We start from the raw sequence: 21117 nt of genomic DNA, 5'->3' as shown, positions 1-21117 counted from the left end.
GTTGCTTTTGTTGCCTTTTTGTTCTTAAACTCACAATTGCTTATCTTGGTCGGTTAGGCGTTGAGGTTTTCTTTTATATATATATATATATATTTATATATATCAAATTTTATTTAGGGGAAATTACAATCAAGTCCCACAGAAGAAAAATAATTACCAAAAACTCCAATAACAATCTCATCAACAGCTTATAATGACAAGTCTTATAGGAGAATAACAACTTCTGGGACTTGTTTTTTAATTGTTTTCCTTGCTTGAGACCTCATTGCAATTCTCCCTTTTATTTATTAGTAGTAAAATTGTTTTCATTGAAAAGACGAGAGAATATGCATGAGCTGCTCAAGGAGGTGGCTTGTGTTAGGATATTTGAATTTATTGGCAATAAGTACTACTCTCCGGTCCTTAATAAGAAAACGCGTCACATTTCTTATAATTAACTAACTTACTTAACTTTTTTAATCTAATAAAATTAGTTAAATAAGTTTTATATTAATAACTGGAAGAATATTAGATAAACATGATAAAATTTCTGCTTACTCTGTGAACCTTGCACTTCTTCACAATTGTTCTTATTATAAGTTTAATGTTATTTCTAAAGAATTTTTCTTCATTTTAAATCCTTTTCAGTTAGTTTATTCTCATACGTACTTTGTGAACTTTGCTTTTTTTTTATTTTAGTATCATTTTGTCTTTGGTTCAAAAAAAACAGAGGTGTTCTGACAATTCAATTTGCTTTTAAATTTTAAGTTGTTGCCCATGTTTCCTTCTTCCATCGAACCATTTATGATCAATTCACATGTTTTCCCCAACTATAAGCAGCTTGAATACTCTAATTCTCCAGCTTTGACATCACTGAGATAGTCCACAAATGGGGCTAATCAGTAAGTCCACAAATGCCCCATGCCTAGGATTTTTTAAAACAAAATTATGTAATTTAAACACTTTTCAAACAAAAAGGAAAATGACTCTCAAAATTAACACAATGTTTTTTTTTTTTAAAAAAAAAAAGCTTGATAAAAACCTGCAACAAATTATGCAGTACCATATTTCAAGGGAGTAAAATTCATCATCCTATACAACTTCTATCTCACATACTAATTACTCGAATAGTACCACTTGAGGTGAAATTACAGACCTCATCTTATATACATAATCAGGATAACGTAATAATGGAACTGCCACATCACCCAACTTTTAGCACATTTCAGAACTGCAGCTGTTCTTCAGTGTTTAACTTTTGTTTAATATTCAGAAGTGACTCAGTAATTTGACCTAAATCCGCTGGACAATGATGTGCACTAACATTTTCCCCTGCCCACCTTTAACACATGGATCCAGTCAAGTGTTTGTGTTTAAATGTATTTTACAGAGATAGAGAGAATTTTATTGGATGAAATAAGAATATATAAAGAACAAAAACTTTTTGTGTTACTACACTGGATTACTTCATGGATCCACATACTTAACTGGATTCAGATCTCATCCGATGTTCCAAGAATAAAGGATTGTGTCCAGCATCTAGTATTGTAGGTGCAGTCACTGTGATTGTGCAACATTCTCGGAGATCTCTGCAGATCAATATATTGATGTATGGGATTAAATTTCAGAAAATGTAAAACAAAATGACGTTCTCAAACCAATTAAAAGCAAAAGACGATCCATATTTCAAACCCCACCTCTGTAGTTGAAAAGTAAAATCGTTCGGAGCAAAATTTACTGTAGTGGAAACTCTTTCTGGAGAAGGTCAAGGTTTCGTGAATCACAAGCTTCCAGCATGTCATTCCTGGAAGCACAACTGAAAAAGTGGGGGGGGGGGGGGAATGAAAATTACAAAGATCCGCAAGACGTACCAAGGATCATAGCTCCTATGAGTCTATGACTACCCATTTCATATCCGCATATTTACTTTTAGGTTAAAATACACAAGGAAATGATTTCAAAAGAAACACACGAGGAAATCATACCTCAGAGAGATTCTTAGATATTGCCATGCATTATCAGCTTTAGGATTCATAGCGAGTGCTCGAACATAATACCTAATGGACTCATCATACAAGCCCTAAAGGAGGAGAAAATCCTATTCAGCCGAATTCACAAGATGAAGTCACACCCAAAAAAAGGAAAATCAAAGCTGTAAGCAAAGTTTCATGCTACTAAACACATTGAATTTTGAGTCATATTTAGAAAAAAAATCAGCAATTTGTTCCACTCATTGCATTGCCTCGTCCAATTGCAGAGTTCATATGAAGAAAGAGTTTTATCATATGCTTATTTTACTTGAGAAGCTCTATCTATGCAACACGTTAAACATTAGCATACGGTGAACTCAACACCATAATCATAGATAATTTAAGTGCAGTTCGTCATATCAGATTCTCTAATCACAAATTTATGATTCTACAATATTAACATGGCAACTGTACAGTTTTGGAAAACCACTCTATTTGCAAAATCCATATGCTTGTAATCCTAATTATTAAAGAATCATACACTTGACTTTTAATTGAAGAACCTGGTACTAAAGACATAAGAGACTGCATAAAAGTTTTGTTCATAATAACAATGATGCTATAATGAAAATATATCCCAAGCTTCTGCATTACTATTAGGCTAATTCATATTGAAGTTTGCGACTTCAGACTACTGCCTACTATGGGAAATAAAGAATAATGACCCATATAAAGACCGAAAAGAGTGTCTTTGGATCATGCAGACTTCTTTATCATGACTTTTTGTTTCATAAAAACTTATGGTTTCTCTAATCAGAGCAAGGCTTTGCTACTGACTTCAATTAAATAGAAAAAAGGACAACGAGACGAGAGGATGATGGGGAATCATCTTTCTCTGCATAGAGCATTCAAATGTAGCACACAACTCTCACACACTCCACTTCCTCTTGCTTCGTGGTGAACTCTGAAATCTAGAACTAAAACAGATTCAACCAACATAGCTGCCATGGATTTTCATCAGCATGTTCAGCATACATATTAATGCATCAATAACAAATAAAAACTAAAAAGGAAAAGAGAATCTTGAATCTCCTTCCAACATCATAAAATTTGACAATGATAACAAGCGAAAACCCAAGAAGCGTACACACCTGGTTTGCATAACTGATTCCCATATTTGCCCATGCTCGAACATAATTAGGCTTCAAATCTAAAGCCTGGAAACCAAGATAACTCATTATAGAAATCAATTTGAGGACCAAGCATATAACTAACGACAAAGGAATGTAATTTTAATTCATTCCACTGTTAGAGGAAAACTCAAAATCCCATCAAAAGCAGAAAAGAAAGGTAGGATTTGTAATTGAGAAAAAAAAAAAGAGAGAGAAGAAAGCAGGATCACCAGAAAAAAGGGAAAACTACAAACTGGAATCAAATCAACCAACTCTTTATGATATCAACCATAGAATAATATACGGGGGCAAATAAGTGTTTGCCAATACTTGAGAGCCCAAAATTTCAAGGAAGCTTGCTTTGATTTTACTGTAATTGCATGGGAGAGAGGAGAAATAACAATCTTTTAGCATATACCCCAAGAGAACTGAAATCCTGACAGAATTGAGCTCTAATGAAAATATTAATAATTAAAAAAAAATGAAAAAATACATCCATATTTCAGAAAAAATATCCTTAGTGTCCATATATTTTATTTTCATTTCCTCGGTGCTCATATCATTTTCTTGGATTCTTATTTGTGACTCTCTTTCTCCTTTTTGCTCCATCACGAGAATGGCACTAACTACGTACTTTTACATTTACCTAATAAAACCTTCTATATAGAGTAACCTTCATAACGTCCTCCAGATCAAAAGACAGCATAACCCAACAAGCATTTGCCACATGAAGAAACCAGTTCAAGAATCGAACCCACTGACAGAAGTTCTAACAGTAACAAGCTCTCCCCACAAGGCTGTCTATAAGAACAGTGGGAACCCCCTAATAAGGGCATGAAGGTCTTGATCTCTTGTAATTTCCTCAAACTAAACACTTGAACTCTTTCTTCAATATACCCAGAGAAAACAACTCTCCTCATGTAATTTTACTCCATCAAACCTTATATCTTTCTAAGAATAATCCTCATAGTGTCCTCTATCTTATAAGACAGCAAAAGCCCACAAGCACTTGCCACTTGAGGAAACCAATTTAAGAATTCAAGCAACTTACTGAAGGCCTTACTATACCCTGCTCCTCATAAGGCTGCCCATAAGAATGCTAGTAACACCAAGAACCATGGCCTAACTATACCCAAACTCCTACTCACTCCTAATGCCAACTTAATTGATTCCCCACAAGTTCATTCAACCAAGAGTATCCTTCAAGATATTCTTTCCAATCCTTCAATGAGAATAAGCCAACAAAGAAAAAAAGAAGTCACGCAAATCTCTGCACAACAAAGGCCCAGCTGATACTAAGCATGGCTGCAAGGACTACCCATAACACGCATGCATTCCCCAACCACTAATGATTTCCACCAATCCTAATCATGACAAAGTTACATATGAAGAGGTAATGTAGTCAGCCCTTAATTGAAAACATTATCATCTATCCTCCCATCCAGCGAAGTATTTCACCCTATAAAAAGGCTTTTTAGGTGTCAAGGATATTCAAAAGTTAAAGACTTTGTCAATTTTTTTGTTCGCAGTCTGGATTAAAAGATAGAAAGCTATGATAAGCGTGGTTAACCCCCTCAGACTTTTCTGGAATTTTTTCTTGTTAGCACCAATTTTTGTCACATGCTAGTCTAGGATTCGAGTTTAATGGGATCTGTAAAGATATTATACTTATTAAACATAGTTAATATAGACTTTACCTTTGTGTGTGTGTGTGTGTGTGTGTGTCATTGTACCATTCTCTGAAAGATATAGAAAACATTCATTCTATATTCATACATTCTCCACATGGTATCAGAGCTGAGAGAACGTGAGAAGTAGTAGAGTGTCTGCCCTGTATAGTGCGATATAGTGCGTGAGAGAGAGTTAGGGTTCTGCCTTGTGACGATTCTTGATACATGCGCTTGCTCAGGAGGGACAGAGGGCGCTGATCGACGTTACCCTGAAGTTTCGTGGCCGTCCGACGAGTGCGTGAGGCTAATGCGCCCCCCTAAGCAGCAACGCTCCTTCACGCTTTGTCGCTCGTATAAGCGCGTGGAACAAAGTTTTTGCCAGCAATCTCCTTCTCCAACGTCAACTTGATTTCTCCAGCTAGTCTTTGGTATTATTCCAATTCTGTTTGACACTTCTGTTTGCACAATCTTTTGTTCATTTCTGGTTAGTGCATTCTGTTTAGTCATGGCTGAAAGTAAGTCTATAGTTGAGACTGTTTCAGTTGTTAGCAAGATTACTGATCACAAGTTGAATTGGACAAACATTTTGGATTGGAGAAAAACTATCTGTATCTATTTACGAAGTATTGAGAAGGAAGAACATCTGACAAAAGATCCTCCAACTACGGATACTCGCCAAGCATGGTTAAGAGATGATGCACGGCTATTCTTACAAATTCGCAACTCTATTGATAGTGAGATCATTCCCTCTGTGAATCACTGTGAATTTGTGAAGAACTTAAGGATTATTTAGAATTCTTGTACTCGGGGAAAGGAAATATCTCTCCTGCTTATGAAGTTTGCCAAAGCTTTTTATCGTGCTAAAAAGAAGGACCAACCTCTCAAATCTTACTTTATGGATTTCAAACAAACTTATGAGGAGTTAAATGTGTTAATGCCCCTCATCACTGCTTTGAAGGTTCAGCAAGTTCAACGAGAACAAATGGCTGTCATGAGCTTTCTTATTGGTCTTCCACCAGAATATGAGACTGTTCACTCCTAGATCTCATCTGGATTCGAGATCTCTAGTCTTCAGGATGTCTTCTCCCGTGTTATGAGGATTGAAAACCTCTCATCACTACCTACTAGTATTCCTGCAAGCGCTCTTATCAGTCGAGGTCAAACTGATAGTTGTGGGTCATTTAACCGTGGTGTTTCTAAGCACGGGGAAGCTAACAAGGTGTCTAGTGTAATAGTGTGTTATTACTGCAAGGAGCTGGGCCATACAAAATGTACTTGTTGCAAGCTACAAAACAAGTAGTCAAGGAATAATTCCGCATTGGTGGCATCATCATCAACTGATGACCAGGTTCTAGTTTCAGTTGCTGAGTATGCCTAGTTCTCCAAGTATCAAGAATCACTAAAATTTGCCTCATCAACTATGAGTGCTCTTGCTGCTACAGGTAATAATGATAAATGGATCATAGATTCAGGAGCCATTGATCATATGATAGGTAACCGTCATCTCTTCTCCACTTATAACTCATACGCCAACGCATCTAGCATCACAATCGCTAATAACTCATACTCTCATGTCCTTGGCTCTGGCAACTGTTGAACCCACTCCTTCTATTCACTTATCTTCCATGCTAAATATTCCTGACCTTGCGTATAATCTTCTTCTAGTAAACTCACTTGCCGTTTAAATTGTTGTCTCACTCTTTTCTGATCATTGCTTGATTCAAGATCTTACGATGAAGCAGATTATTGGTAGAGACTATGAATCTGGTGGCCATTATTTTCTTAAAGATACGCTGCCTTGCTCAGTGGCTTGTTCCAGTGGTTTAAATCCCTTTGAAGTACATTATTGTTTGGATCATTTGTCTTTGTCTTCCATTGAAAAGATTTATCCTCAATTTGCAAGTCGTGTCAGTTTGTGAAACATCACTGCCTCCCTCTAATGTCTCGTGTTAATAAACGAGCTGCGTCTCCTTTTGAGTTAATTCACTCTGATGTTTGGGGTCCATGTCAAATTGAGTCCACAGTTGGTTTCCGGTACCTTGTTACTTTTGTGGATGATTATTCTCGTACCACTTGGTTATATTTAATGAAAAATCATTCAGAATTGTTTTCTCACTTTTGTACCTTTTGTGCTGAAGTTAAAAATCAATTTGGAGTCTCTTTATGCACTTTACGAAGTGACAATGCCAAAGAATATTTTTCTACTTCATTTCAATCCTATATGCTTTAGAATGGTATCCTCCATCAATCATCATGCGTAGATACTCCAACTCAAAATGTTGCTGAACGTAAAAATTGACACTTACTTGAAGTAGCATGGGCACTTATGTTTCAAATGAAGGTTCCTAAACCTTTTTGGACTGATGCCATCTCTACTGCTTGCTTTCTTATTAATCGCATGCCTTCCTCTGTTCTTGATGGTCACATTCCTTATACGACTCTTTCCTTCGAAACCCTTGTTTCCAATTAATCCGAAGATTTTTGAATGTGTCTGTTTTGTCCAAGATGTGCGACCTACAGTTTCCAAATCTCTCAAGTGTGTCTTTGTTGGGTACTCTAGACTTTAAAAGGGATATTGATGTTTTTCTTTATTTGGTGTCTGCAGATGTCACATTTCATGAGTCTACTTTGTACTTTTCGACTTCCTCTCCTCCTTCTCCTCTTGAAGAGGAGGATAATCTTTTTGTCTATCCTGTCCTTTTGTCACCGACTTAAGCACCTCCGCCACTAGCTCAAGCCCCAGTTCAACCACCTCCCACCCAGGTTTATACTAGGCACCCCAAGGAGCTTAATGTTGCCAACTCAGATCTAGGCCCTCCATCTTCCACTTCATCGACAGATCTTGTTGTGAGCACTCTTGAGTCACCTCCTGAGAATATCCCCGAGTCTAAGCCAAATCCTATTCCAGTGCCTGACCCTTCACTTGACTTGTCCATTGCCTTACGGAAGGTACACGTACTTACACCCATTCTATTTCGTCCTTTGTTTTTTATACTCATTTGTCTCCTGCTTCTAGTGCCTTTGTTACCTGCTTAGATTCTATCACTATTCCGAGAACACTCCATGAAACCTTAGCTCATCAAGGTTGGCATGATGCAATGGTACTTGGATGTTGGTGGATCTACCTATGGAAAAGAACGCCATTGGGTGTAAATGGGTGTTCACTGTTAAAACAAAAACCGATGGTACTATTGACAACCTTAAAGCTCGTCTTGTTGCTAAAGGGTACGCCCAGACTTATGGAGTTGATTACTCTGAAACCTTCTCACCTGTGGCCAAGTTGTCTTCTGTTCACCTCTTCATTTCTATGGCGACTACTTATAGTTGGGCACTCCACCAATTGGATATCAAAAAGGCTTTCCTGCATAGTGATCTAATTGAAGAAGTCTACATGGAGTAACCATCTGGCTTTGTTGCTTAGAGGGAGCATAGGAAAGTATGTCGCCTAAGAAAATCCCTATATGGCTTAAAATAGAGTCCCCGCGCATGGTCTGACAATTCAGTACTGCACTCTAGACATTCGGCATGAGTCAAAGCAAATGGGACCACTCTGTGTTTTGTCAAAGAACAGATGCTGGTATGATTCTCTTAGTTGTGTATGTTGACGACATTGTGATTAGAGGTAGCAACGTCTCAGGGATTTCATCATTGAAGTCCTTTCTTCACTCTCATTTCCAAACAAAAGACTTGGGTTTGTTGAAGTACTTCCTAGGTATTGAAGTTATGAAGAGTAAGAAAGGCATTTTATTGACACAGAAAATATGTCCTTGATTTGCTAAAAGAAACTGGAAAACTAGGAGCTACACCAAGTAGTTTTCCTATGGTTCCTAATCCACTACTAGATGCAGAGGGAAGCATACCATCTGAAAATCCACTTGATGCTGATAAGAGCAGACCATTTGAAAACCCTGAAAGGTACTGGAGACTAATTGGAAAGTTGAACTATCTCATGGTGACTCGTCCAGATATAACTTGCTTAGTTAGTGTGCTCAACCACTTCACGGCATCACCAACTGTTGATCAATTGGAAGCTTTAGAGCATGTTTTACATTACTTGAAGGGATCCCCGGGTCGTGGTATATTATACACGAATCATGGTCAAATAGATATTGAATGCTTTTGTGATGCGGATCATGGTGGATCTAAAAGCTACTAGACGATCCACTATAGGATATTGTGTCTTTATAGGTGAAAATTTGGTGTCCTGGAGAAGCAAGAAGCAAAATGTGGTATACCAATCTAGTGTTGAAGCAGAATACAGAGCAATGACACAATCTATGTGTGAGATAACATGGATATATCAATTGTTGAAGAAAGTTGGTCTCAAAACTTCATTGCCGGCAAAGTTATGGTGTGATAATAAAGCATCTCTACATATAGCTTCCAACTTTGTGTTTTATGAACGCACAAAACACATTGAGATTGATTACCACTTCATTCGAGATAAGATCAAGAAAACTTCATCTCTACAGGCTATGTGAGATCTGGTGATCAATTGGGTGATCTACTCACTAAGGCTTTGAATGGGGCTCAGATTGACTATCTTTGTAACAAGTTGGATATGATTAACGGCTATGCTCCACCACAACGAATTCTAAATGATATAGTTATTTAACGTTAATGGGATATTCTAGTGAAGTTAACTCAAGTTAATGAAAACATTTGGCTTACTAAAATCATGTTCACCTAATAATACACAAGAAAAAGAAAAAAGACTTTTTTTAAAAATAAAAAAAAACCAAAGCAAAACGGCTATTAGACCAGTCTTATTTGTCTATATGTCAAAAGTCACCACTCACTAATTTAAAGACGACCCTAGAAAATGTCTACTATTAGAAAATCAGATAGCGTGTTCAGGCAAAAAAAAATATCAGATAGTATGTAGTTTTTGATTTTGAATTTCATGAATGAAATTTTGGGTGAAGTGATTTAAATGAATTTGATGTTATTTGACAGAATTTGTTTTTGTCAATTTTATTATTCACGTCCACAAGTTTTCATTTAACTTTCTATACATAAATTTTATTTCTCTAGACTTCTGGGTGATGTTAATCTTCCATTTCCCGTTTTGTTATATAGATAACTAATGTATTTTGCTTTCTACAGCTTAAGAAGCAGGGAATGAATGCTCATTGTCTGCTCTAATTCTGCATCCCCAAAACCTGGCCACATCTATTTATAAGCCTAGAAGCAGGAAAGTCAAAACCCCCTTACATTTGACCAATGAAGAAAAGAGAGGTAAAGGATAAGCACTGATATATATTTGCTTAGAAAAACCAAAATAACTCAAACTGAAAACTAAGAAAAATAAGGAATTTGACTTCTTTTTTTCCTTTATACTACTAGAACCAAAAGTTAATTTGAAAACTGCATAGTCTCTTGTTTAATAGTTTTCTAATGGACTTAGTAGTGATAATTATGTGAAGAAAAAGGGAAATACGAACCAAAAAGATGTTCAGAGTGAGTTGGTAAAGAAAGGGCAGACACAGTATTTATCATCCAGTGCACAAGTGGAGAGAGAAACTGATATGTAAGTGTTTTAGAATAAGTGTAATTTACCCTTAAACTGAAATCACCTCATTCAAAACGATTCATAGGTTAATGAAGCCATATGGGGATTAATTCTATAAAAAGTACCTGTTGATAAGCCATTATAGCATCAGCACTTTGAACGCTGTTTGCTTGAGTTGCACCAAGCTTGTTCCAGAGAGAGTAATCCTGTGGCTTAAGTTTCAATGCTCTTTGGAATGATTGAATGGCTTTGTCATAATCCCTAGTTAAGTTGTATAAGACCCCGAGAACTATGTGAATATCAGCATCATCAGGTGCAATTACAGCAGCTTCATTGAATAATCTGGCAACCTGCTCAAGAAAAGAAAATCAATCTTCCCCAATTCTAACCAACAAAACACAAGCTGGAAACGAAAGAAGTCAACTAAGCGCTACATGATGATTAATTTTTTATTCACTTCATTATAGATTGTTTTCAGCCAGAGAAAAGAGCAACTAGAATGACGCACAGCCAAAGGAAACAGACTGAGTCTAAGAATAAACCAAAGCAGCTGGAGAATCACCAAAACAGCTATTGAAGCTCTACCAGAAAAGTGGATAGAGAATAATCAATGATAGTTGGAATAGTGGCTGAACATACACTGGAGGACCGGAGGACTGGTAAAGATGCGGCAAAACATCGAGGAGGGTCCAGAACTCCCCAAAAGAATTGAGCAAAAGCATTGGCCTTGTAAGCAATGCAGCCACTACAGTTTAAATCTCTCCTATACTGTTGTATAATTAATAGAGATATCTTTCTATAATCAGGACTTATGAGAGACATTATAGTGATGAGATGCTATATTGTAGTTATGAGCTTTTGATGCTTCATCTTGTATTTTTCACATCAATAAGAAGTCTCATGCGCCAAAGCTTTCTACATTTCAAACTCTTTCCTTGTTCCATATTCTCTAAACTATTAGAGCCTCAGTATTTTTTGTTGGCCTCCCTCTCTAGTGATTGAGTATCATTTCAACTGCAATGTCTCATTTCTTATTGTCAAACATGCCTCACTAACCATCCTAGGCGATCCCAACTAGTCATTGACCATTGATTGCAGCTCAAAACATCATCCCACCAGCATCTCACCCTGCCACAGTTGACCAAGCATCTCCCTACATAATTTTCTCCTAAGATTCAACAGCTGACCAATCTATAAAATGATATGGTACCATCAGGAGTCTCCATTTTTGCCTCACAATACAGCGATAAAACACCAGTGGGGACCATGGTGACTGAACCACGGAGAATGTTATCAGAAAAAAGTCTTCACTATACCTAGTGCTACAAGTTTGGTTACACCTATGACACTTCTCATGTTTGATATTCCTCCTTTTCACTTCCTACTATTACTCTTTTTTCTTTTTGAGCAAACTAGTATTACTCTCGTCAGTGCAACTAGATAGATATAGATGAATGATTAATCTATATTACAACCACTCAATTAGATATGTCCTTTGTTGTAAGAGTAGATAAGTCAATTCTTACAGTCACCATACCCCAATAGCTAGGATGGAATGAAATATATTCTCAAATATGACTTTAAGGCATCTAGAAAAAGGTTTGTCCCCTGAGAGTTACTGAATCTTCTTTGAAGGATACATAGCATCTTGGGGGGGAAAAAACCACAAAAGGGAAAAAGACGTAATAGCTATATTGTATGGAGCTGAATATCGTGCGATGATATTGGCAACGTGGGAACTTGAGTGATGAAACAATTACTTCAATAATTTCAATTTGTCGATCTAAACAAAAGGGCATTAATATGTAGAATCAAGCTCCGCTACAGCTTCCAATCTAATCTTTCATGAGAGGACTAAACATAGAGAAATTTGTTGTTGTCATTTCATCAGAGAAATGATGCAATCTAGTCTAGGATAAACATCACTAGCTACATCAATTTCAATGAACTAAATGATATTCTCACTAATGCTTTAAGTAGACCATGGACTTTTCATATTTGTAACAAGCTTGGTGCACGACTTCTACGCTCTAATCTTGAGGGATGCCAGGGATGCCCTAGAGAGTAAATAGATCACCTAAAATTTAGGTTGATTTATTCTTTGATTAGTGGGCTATGATTTGTAGGTAATAAATCTATTATTTTGCAGTTTTGAGAGATAACATTATAAATTTACGAGATATTATTTTGCAGTTATGAACCCTTTACACCTTGCCTGCTATCTACCCTATAAATAAGAGGACTCACATAAGTTATAGCTCAACTACATTTCAAAACTCTTCCCTTACCCATATTATCTTCCTGGGACCATGAAAAGTATAACAAGAATAGAAAGAATGCATAAGAAAAATCTTGATAAGGGAAGGCTTTTGTTACAAATATTTTTAGTTTATCGAGGTTTCTTAGCTTGAGATATAACTAACATGCCATTTAAGTGAAACTAAATGGAGAAGAAATAAGTACGACAGAAAATCTAATTCTAGTTGCAAAATTCTAACTACAAAGATGGAATTCGGACTAAACAAATGTCATGCTTTGCGAAGTTGTTAAAATGCTAATATGGCAGTTAGCCAAGTTTTAGTCCAATGAGCTTAGATCTGATGATGCAACTACATAGGCAGCACATTTCTGCCATACTGTCACAATAGGCTTACATCTTACTATTGTGTGTTCTGTATGACGATTTCTCAAATTGCAAAACTAAATAAATAGATATAATAATAATGGACAACATCAGAAAGAAATAGATTCCACTCACATCATTATAAAACAAAGAATCTGGATGCTCTGGTGGTGCAAGTGTTCTATACTTTGGGTGGTTACATAGCCACCCATATAGAAATTTTAAAGCTTCAGCTTGCTCCAGCTCTGCAAGTGTGGTTGAATAAATTTAAAATTTTTGACCTAAGAATCATAATATAAAAGTCTACAAGCTGTTCTCATCTATACTTTCAACTACGAATTAACAGAAACATTAATGAATTGCAAAATAAGGAATTGTCCTGAATAGGTAAAAGCAAAAAAAAAATGAAATTAAAAAACATTTAATATCCTTGTACTTTCAACCTTAAGCCACTGTAAGAAACAATGTTTAGAAACCTAGAAATACGTAGTGGTCTACTCTAAAAGCATGGTTGATTAACGAGCTTTGAGCCTTTGTTAACTTTTCTGCTCAATGTTTCATTATTTATCCGGGAACAGGAAACATGCAGTCACTGACCATTTGTATGACTAACACCAAGAGCAAGAAGAACTTCGAGATTTGTTGGATCAGCTTCCTGTGCACGCATCATTGCCGCAATAGCCTGAGGAGACTTTAACAGTAAGTTACCGTTTAAAGTGAATTCTCTAATGTCTAAAGCACAGTGACAGATTAATGTAACATGGCAAAATTAAAAAACGATTAACCTGTTGAGGGTATAAAGTTCACAATATAAACATAAATTTCATGGCTTATCATCAATGAGGGTAGAACCTGTTGATCATCATCATTTTCAGCATGAGCAACACCAAGCAATCTCCATGCTTGTACATTCTCAGAGTTTTTCAAGACTTCAGCTTCCAAAGCAAGCACTGCTTCACTTAAAAGTCCTTTCCTGAATAGATCTTGTCCTTCTTTAAATGGACTAGGGTGGCCAACATAAGGATTCAAATCTGAAAAGACATAGACGCCCCTTGAATTATCTGGCCGTTGCCTAACAGCAACCTGCTCATTTATGTACCTTCAAATGATCCCCAAAACAAATTGTGATCAATTTCAGGCCAAGATCTCCATGATAAACAAGTAACATTGAACTAGAATTTTAAGATATGCAGTTTTTGACAAGTTATGATAAAATAAATCAAATTATTCTTGAGAGTACTTTTGTAGGAAAAGTTTATGTACATTTTCAGAACAGAGTACAGGGCCACGTAATTTAGGCATCTCTGGGAAGAAGAGAGAACGACTTATACTTGAGTCACTCGTTTAAGGGGGAAAATATTGGCAATTAATTTTAACTTACTCATCATATGCCTGTGCCCATTCATCAGCAGAATTCTCTCCAAACACTCCTTTAGCAACCTGCGCTCCAAATTCTTCTGCCCAATCATTAACGTGCAACTTGGAGAATTCATTTACCCACTGATCATCAGTTGATATGTGCTTCTCGTTTGTTGTAAACTCATCTGCCCACTGTTCAGGTACATTTGAAACCTAAAACACAATAAGCAGCCAAAACTACATCAATAACTAGGAATAATTTACTACCTCATATTCCGATTAGTGTAAATTAAAATAGCTTGAACTGAAACTTTTTTTATCATTTAAAATTCATAACCAAAAACATATAATTGTAATCAAATGAATTTCCAAGAACTTGCATGATTGATTGTCAAGAGTTTAATAAAAGCACAATGGTTTTCAAAACGTCCAACACAACACTAAGTAACAAGTGAAGACCTTAAACACGATAATCCAAAAGAGGCCCTTCCTGAGAATGGAAGTGATAAAATTAGAACCGAGGATATGACCCATTTGGATTACATCAAAACTAGCCTAAAAGAGAACAACCGCCTCTAGGCAGAAGATTATTGTAATCTGTCTGAAAAACAGCATTTGTTATTTGGTGTATGAGAGATCACTCAAGTCATCCGGCATTCTCCACAAAAAACACAACACTAATCTAATACATCAATAGAAATGCAAAGAAAATCATCCTGCTACTAAGGATGAGCACAAGAGTTAGCAATCTCTTCATAAAGAAATTGAAAGCCAGACAACCCCTAAACTCATAAAAACACCAAAACTCATTTTGTGCCTCCTACTCAAAACTGAGAATGACAGCCAAAATTCCATCCCCATCTATCAACAATTAACCATCTAGAAATATAGTCTACCACAGAACTCCATGCTATAACTTCGTTTAGTTTCCTCATTGACTTCCTTCTAGTAAAGGCCAATATAACCCCCCAAAAAAAAAAAAATTCTGAAAATTAAGCGCATTATGCAAAGGAATAGTGGTTGTTCCAAAGAAAAGGGGATTGTTTAAGAAAATATGTTTAATGTAATATATGCCACAGATTTAAACTACTACCAGAAAGAACGAACAAAATGGCTACACTATAGTTGTATTTATACATGCCTTATTATTTAAAAATTCATCAGCCCAAGTATGTCGATTGTCAAAACGTTGTTGGTACTCCGCAGCCCAATCACCAGACGCAGGTAATGCAGTCTCTTTCACTTGATTCTCATCGATAATTAGTTCACCGCGGCTCATCTTTGACACAAACTGAAGAAACTTTGAATTCTGCATGCCATAAAAGCATGCTAGTCACGTTTCTACCAGGATCACAGAAGAAATATCATAAACCGGGAGGTAATATCACAGAAGAAACATCATAAACCGGGAGGCAATATACAATACTAGTTCAGAAGGCCATAGGATATCCTTTTGATAGAGGAAAAAGGATAAAACACAGTAAAAATAAAAAGCACATGAAACAAATAATCTATGTGATGCTTTCAGCACAAGGTTTTTAAAAGAATATTTTGAGTGTATAAGCAAGGAGATTCAAGAGATACTGTGTTTTCTTCCCACTCTGTTTCTTTAAGAAAGCTATACTGTACAACTTTTATGCATCTCAATTCCTGTTTCAACCGAACAAAGAACAAGCACCTTCCATAAAATCTGTTCTAGTCACCAAAGTTAATAAATTCACCCCAACCAATAACCTAAAAACCAATTCAGGGGGCTTCTTGTATTCAACCAAGCAGGATCAATATCCAGCCAAACTCAAAAAGTTTCTAACAAGTCATGGGACACAGCCAGGTGCCGCAGTGTTTTCAAAAAAAAAACAAGAAGAAGAAGAAAATTGAGGAAGAAGAACATGCATAAGCGTGAGGAAACAGAGATCTCTATATCATGAGTTACAGAGACTTTTCTATCATGAGCTACTGTTAGAAAGCCCATGATATTCTCAGATCTCTACCCATGATTTTAGCTACAAGATCAATCCCTGATTATGTGCTACTATATCTCTAATTAATTGTAATTCAATTTTGATTGATTGTAATCGGATTCCCTCTCCCATCCAGACTCTATATATTGTAGCCTATCATATGAAATAATATATAAGTGAATTACTCAAAATAATTACTCATGGTATCAGAGCAGTGGGTTCGGTCTGAACCCAAAATCCCGTCCTAAAACGCCGCCGGAAAACGGAGAGAGAGAGAGAGCGAGGAGAGAGAGAGTGAGGCGTCCTCAGATCTGAAGCCAGAAGCAGGACGTGACCGACACCGCCCCTCCAATTCTCACCGGAAACCGCCGATCAGCGCATCCCCAGAAGCCGGCGTCAAACGGAGCCGCGCGTGAAGCCCACGCGCCGTCGCCAGCGCCATCGTAGGATCTTCTTCGGCCCAGAAGATGAACCCATCAGATTTTCCACCTCTTTTTGGGTCTGTTCGCAATACCCCAATCACCAAAGGTACCATTCCAATGGCCCTTATGTCCAGCACCTCCTCAAATACTCAAGGTAACTCTCCTTCACCAATGGCCCCCTCTAGAACATCTGATTCAGTGTCAGACTTGACAACAGCCACTGAACCTTAAGCTATGGTGGTGGCTCACAAACTAAATGGCAGCAACTATCTTCAATGGTCTCAAAGTGTATTAATGTATCTACGTGGGAAGCATAAGGAGAAGTATATCAATGGAGAAGCAAAACAACCGGCACATAATGATCCTAATTTTGACACCTGGTTCGCTGAAAATAATCAGGTGATGTCTTGGCTATGCAACTCAATGACTCTCGAAATTAGTGAGGGATACCTCCTTGCAAGCACAGCCAAGGAGATCTGGGATGCTGCTAGACGCACTTACGCTACATTAGACAACACTGCTGCCTTGTTAGATCTGAGGAGGCAACTCAAGGATCTAAAGCAAGGAAACTTGATTGTAACACAATACTACAGCACCCTGATAAAGATATGGCAGCAATTGGACCTCTTTGAAGTACATCCGTGGAAGAATATTGATGATGCTAATTATTACAGACAACTAGTTGAAAAAGGTCGAACTTATGACTTCCTATTGGGCCTGAATGATGTTTTTGAAGAAGTGAGAGGCAGAATTATGGGTCTAAAACCCCTTCCATCCCTATTTGAAGTCTTCAGTATGGTTAAGTTCGAAGAAAGCCGGAGACACCTCACTCAAGGTAACCAAACTCCAATAGATGGCTCCACATTAGCCACAAGAAGTTCCCAAACATCAGAGAGCTCTGAAAGAAGAGGGAACAAGTGGTGCAATCACTGTAACAAGAAGGGCCACACCAGAGATGAATACTGGAAACTGCATGGAAAACCAACCCCAAGGAGACAGAAACAACGACAAGATGGAAAGAGCCACCACACCTCCTCCGAGGAAAGAAGTGATGATGGAGACCATTTGACCAGAGAAGAACTTCAAATGCTTCGTAAGATGCTTGAAAAGCAAAACAAATCAAAATCAGTTCCCAACGTAAACTTGATCCAGTCAGGTAATTCTATTATTGCCCTTAATGCAATGGTAACTAGTGATGAGACATGGATTGTTGACTCCGGTGCGACAGACCACATGACTGGTAACAAGTCCCTCTTTAAAACTCTCAAATACTCCCATGAAAACCTTAGAGTAAAAGTAGCAACTGGCCTATATACTAGAGTTGAGGGTGTTGGCACTGTGGCTCTTTCTGATGATCTGGAAATTCATAATGTTTTGTTTGTTCCTTCTCTCACTTGCAATCTTATATCTGTGAGCAAATTGACTAAAGGACAAGTATGTCGGATGATTTTTGATGATGTTAAATGTGTTTTTCAGGATTCGACCTTGGGGAGGAAGATTTTGATTGCTAAAGAATGGGATGGACTCTACTACTTTGAAGGAAAGGATATGAAGACTAAAGAAGCAAGGAAAGCTATGGTTAGCTCCAATTCTCAGAATAAAAATGTAATGTTGTGGCATCAAAGATTAGGCCACCCCAGCTTTGATTATATGAAGCATGTGTTTCCAACTTTATTCAATAAAAATTCTTCACCTTTCTAATGTGAAACTTGTCAAATTGCCAAACAAACTCGTGCGTCTTATCCCAAACATATTTACAAACCCACTACACCGTTTACGATGATCTATACCGACATTTGGGAACCAGCCAAAACTAAAACCCGAACAGGCACAGCATGGTTTATTACATTCATTGATGATCATACCCGGGTTACATGGGTGTACCTTATGAAAGAGAAATCCGAAGCCCTACAAATCTTCAAAAACTTTCACTCCTTTGTGAGAACCCAATTTCAAACTCCCATCAAAGTTCTGCGAAGTGACAATGCTAAAGAGTATATGAGTGGAGCCTTTAGGGAATTTCTTGAACAACAGGGAATCCACCACCAAACCTCATGTGTTTATACTCCTCAACAAAATGGAATTGCCGAGCGAAAGAATAGGCATCTTTTAGAAGTAACCCGAGCCATTATGATGGAAAGAAATGTTCCCAGCCTGTCTTGGGGAGACGCTATGCTAACCGCAGCCTACCTTATTGATAGGACCACACAGGCGGGACAGACCTACTCACGAAGACAGAAGGGGATGCAAGTAAATGGAAGTGATGCTTTATAAGTTGACTTTACAATTCCTACCTTTTTGGAGAAAGTGTCAGTAACCTAGGATGTTTTGTGTGCTGTAGACCTGGTTAGTATTAGGATATTCTGGGGGACTGTGTTGACCATTTTTATTCGCTAAGCATATAGTCGTTGGGTTACCCCCGGGAAGGGGAGGTCATTTTTGAAGAGTGTTTTGGTGAGGAGAGTGCTAGCCTCTCGAATGCTAGGTCTAGGAATCATTTTGTGATACACACTGTATTTTTCTGTTTGTAACTTCTTCCCTGTTTCATTAAGAGGAAGAACGGAGTAATATTATTGCGAGGCAGTATTTAAGTTATTCGGTTCTGGTTCCTATCATTTGGTATCAGAGCCATTCGATCCTAAAGGTGGACTATGGCTGAAAGAACCCAATCTGGAGTCAAGGAGTTGGGAGAAGAGGTGGGGAGAATGTCGAGAGAGATGGCAATTCTCAAAGAAATGATTTTACGGATGGACGCTACACTAGAGCAAATGCAGAAGCACGTTGAGGAGTCAGTAAAAGGGGGCCCGCAGCGAGAAGAGGAGGAAGCCGATAGCTTTGGACGGGGCACGAAGGAAACAATTAACTACAGGAAACTGGAATTACCGATCTTCGCTGGCAAGGATCCTATTGGTTGGTTCTTCCGCGTTGAGCGCTACTTCGTGAATGCTATCACCGAAAAAGAGAAATTAGCTGCAGCGGTGGTGTGCCTGGAGGGCAAGGCTCTAAACTGGTACCAGTGGAGAGAGACAAGATATCCGGTGAGAAATTGGTCAGAGTTCAAGCATGAGCTGCTAAGAAGATTCCATTCGGCCCAACGAGGAGGCGAATACCAACTCCTATTTGCGACTAATCAAGAAGGCTCAGTGGTGGAGTATGTGGAAGAGTTCGAGCGCCTCTCAGCTCCACTCAAAGACGCAACAGAGGAGTGCCTCATCGGAGCTTTCATTAATGGCTTGAAAGCCGAAATCCGAGCCGAGTTGAAGCTGACGGAGGTGACGACGCTGAACGACCTAATGGAGAAAGCCATTTGCGTGGAGGAAAAACTGAGAATAATGGGCTTTCGGGTCAACCGAACCTACAACCCGAACACGGGATCAAAAGCCCACTCCAGCCAGCCCTTCTTTTCGCGTGTCACACATGTACCAGAGCCCAACCGAGGATTCGCTTCTGCAACGTCCCTCGCGAGTTCAGACAACGTGAGGAAGATTGAGAACAAACCAGGGGAGTCGAGAGTGACGAGTTCCGCGACCGGTTCTTCGGTCAAAAGGGGTGGGAGTTCACGCCGGCTACCAGATTCTGAGATTGCAAGAAGAAGGGAATTGGGGTTGTGTTTTAAATGTGGAGAAAAGTATGGGCCGACTCATACTTGTCGAAACAAAAATCTGCAAGTAATCATACTGGACTTGGACGAAGAAACTGAGGACGGAGGAGAGGTTGGCGAGCATGAAGAAGAGTCATCATTCGACAATCAGGCTACCCGAATGAAATTGTCTCTAAACTCCATGGCGGGATTTGGTAGTAACCATACAATGAAAGTACGTGGGAGACTGGCAGGGGAAGAAATTGTAATTCTCATCGACAGTGGAGCCACTCATAATTTCATTGCGGAGGAGTTGCTAGACAGAATCCCATTGGAGGTAGATGAGGTTGCTGAATACTCCATCACAGTAGGCGATGGGCACACGTTACGTAGGAAACAGAGGTGTAAAGGAGTAAGGATGAATGTGCAAGGACTCGAAGTGGTACAAACCTTCGACCCTTTTTCCTTGAGCGGAGTGGACGCGGTGTTAGGAGTGGAGTGGTTGAAGTCCTTGGGAGAGGTAAAGGTGAACTGGGGGTTGCTAACCATGAAGATTGGAGAAAAAAGAAATCGGGTCTGCCTTATGGGTGACCCCTCACTCTCACGCACCCAAGTTTCTTTGAAATCGCTGCTTAAGGCGATCAAAAAGAAGGGGGAAGGGTATTTGATCGAGTACAGCAACCTAGAGGACAACTTGGAGGAAAATGGGAATATACCAAAGGAAGTGCAGAATTTGTTAGAACAGTATTCAGTGGTATGCCGAGCTTCGACCAAGTTACCACCGAACCGACCGCAAGACCATGCTATAATGATTAAACCTGGAGAACAACCATCGAATGTGCGTCCTTACCGTTACCCGCACCGCCAAA

The 21117-nt window shown here is 38.3% G+C and overlaps 1 protein-coding gene and 1 long non-coding RNA gene across 2 annotated transcripts in view; one reads left to right on the top strand and one right to left on the bottom strand.

The window, feature by feature from the left end:
* Positions 1-1422: 1422 nt before the first annotated feature.
* Positions 1423-21117, bottom strand: part of LOC114762583 (peroxisome biogenesis protein 5) — a 30313-nt gene continuing 10618 nt past the window's right edge. Inside the window, exons 7-16 of the mRNA XM_028952088.1 lie at positions 15427-15594; positions 14308-14498; positions 13779-14025; positions 13524-13608; positions 13062-13171; positions 10429-10653; positions 3101-3166; positions 1965-2059; positions 1677-1795; positions 1423-1568 (exon numbers count right to left, since the gene is read on the bottom strand). Of these exons, the coding sequence (XP_028807921.1) occupies positions 1714-1795; positions 1965-2059; positions 3101-3166; positions 10429-10653; positions 13062-13171; positions 13524-13608; positions 13779-14025; positions 14308-14498; positions 15427-15594 (1269 nt within the window). The 3' untranslated portion in view covers positions 1423-1568; positions 1677-1713. The remainder of the gene's footprint in view (positions 1569-1676; positions 1796-1964; positions 2060-3100; positions 3167-10428; positions 10654-13061; positions 13172-13523; positions 13609-13778; positions 14026-14307; positions 14499-15426; positions 15595-21117) is intronic.
* On the top strand, positions 5116-6727 carry LOC114762584 (uncharacterized). Its single transcript, XR_003742265.1, has 2 exons — positions 5116-6139; positions 6170-6727. It is a non-coding gene; the product is annotated as an uncharacterized LOC114762584 (long non-coding RNA).

The sequence above is a fragment of the Neltuma alba genome, unplaced genomic scaffold (assembly GCF_004799145.2).
Source record: "Neltuma alba isolate B1F8T4 unplaced genomic scaffold, ASM479914v2 tig00011222_pilon, whole genome shotgun sequence".
Taxonomy (NCBI): Eukaryota; Viridiplantae; Streptophyta; class Magnoliopsida; order Fabales; family Fabaceae; genus Neltuma; species Neltuma alba.
Note: the sequence above shows the minus strand (reverse complement) of the source record. Positions and strands in the feature narration are given on the sequence as shown.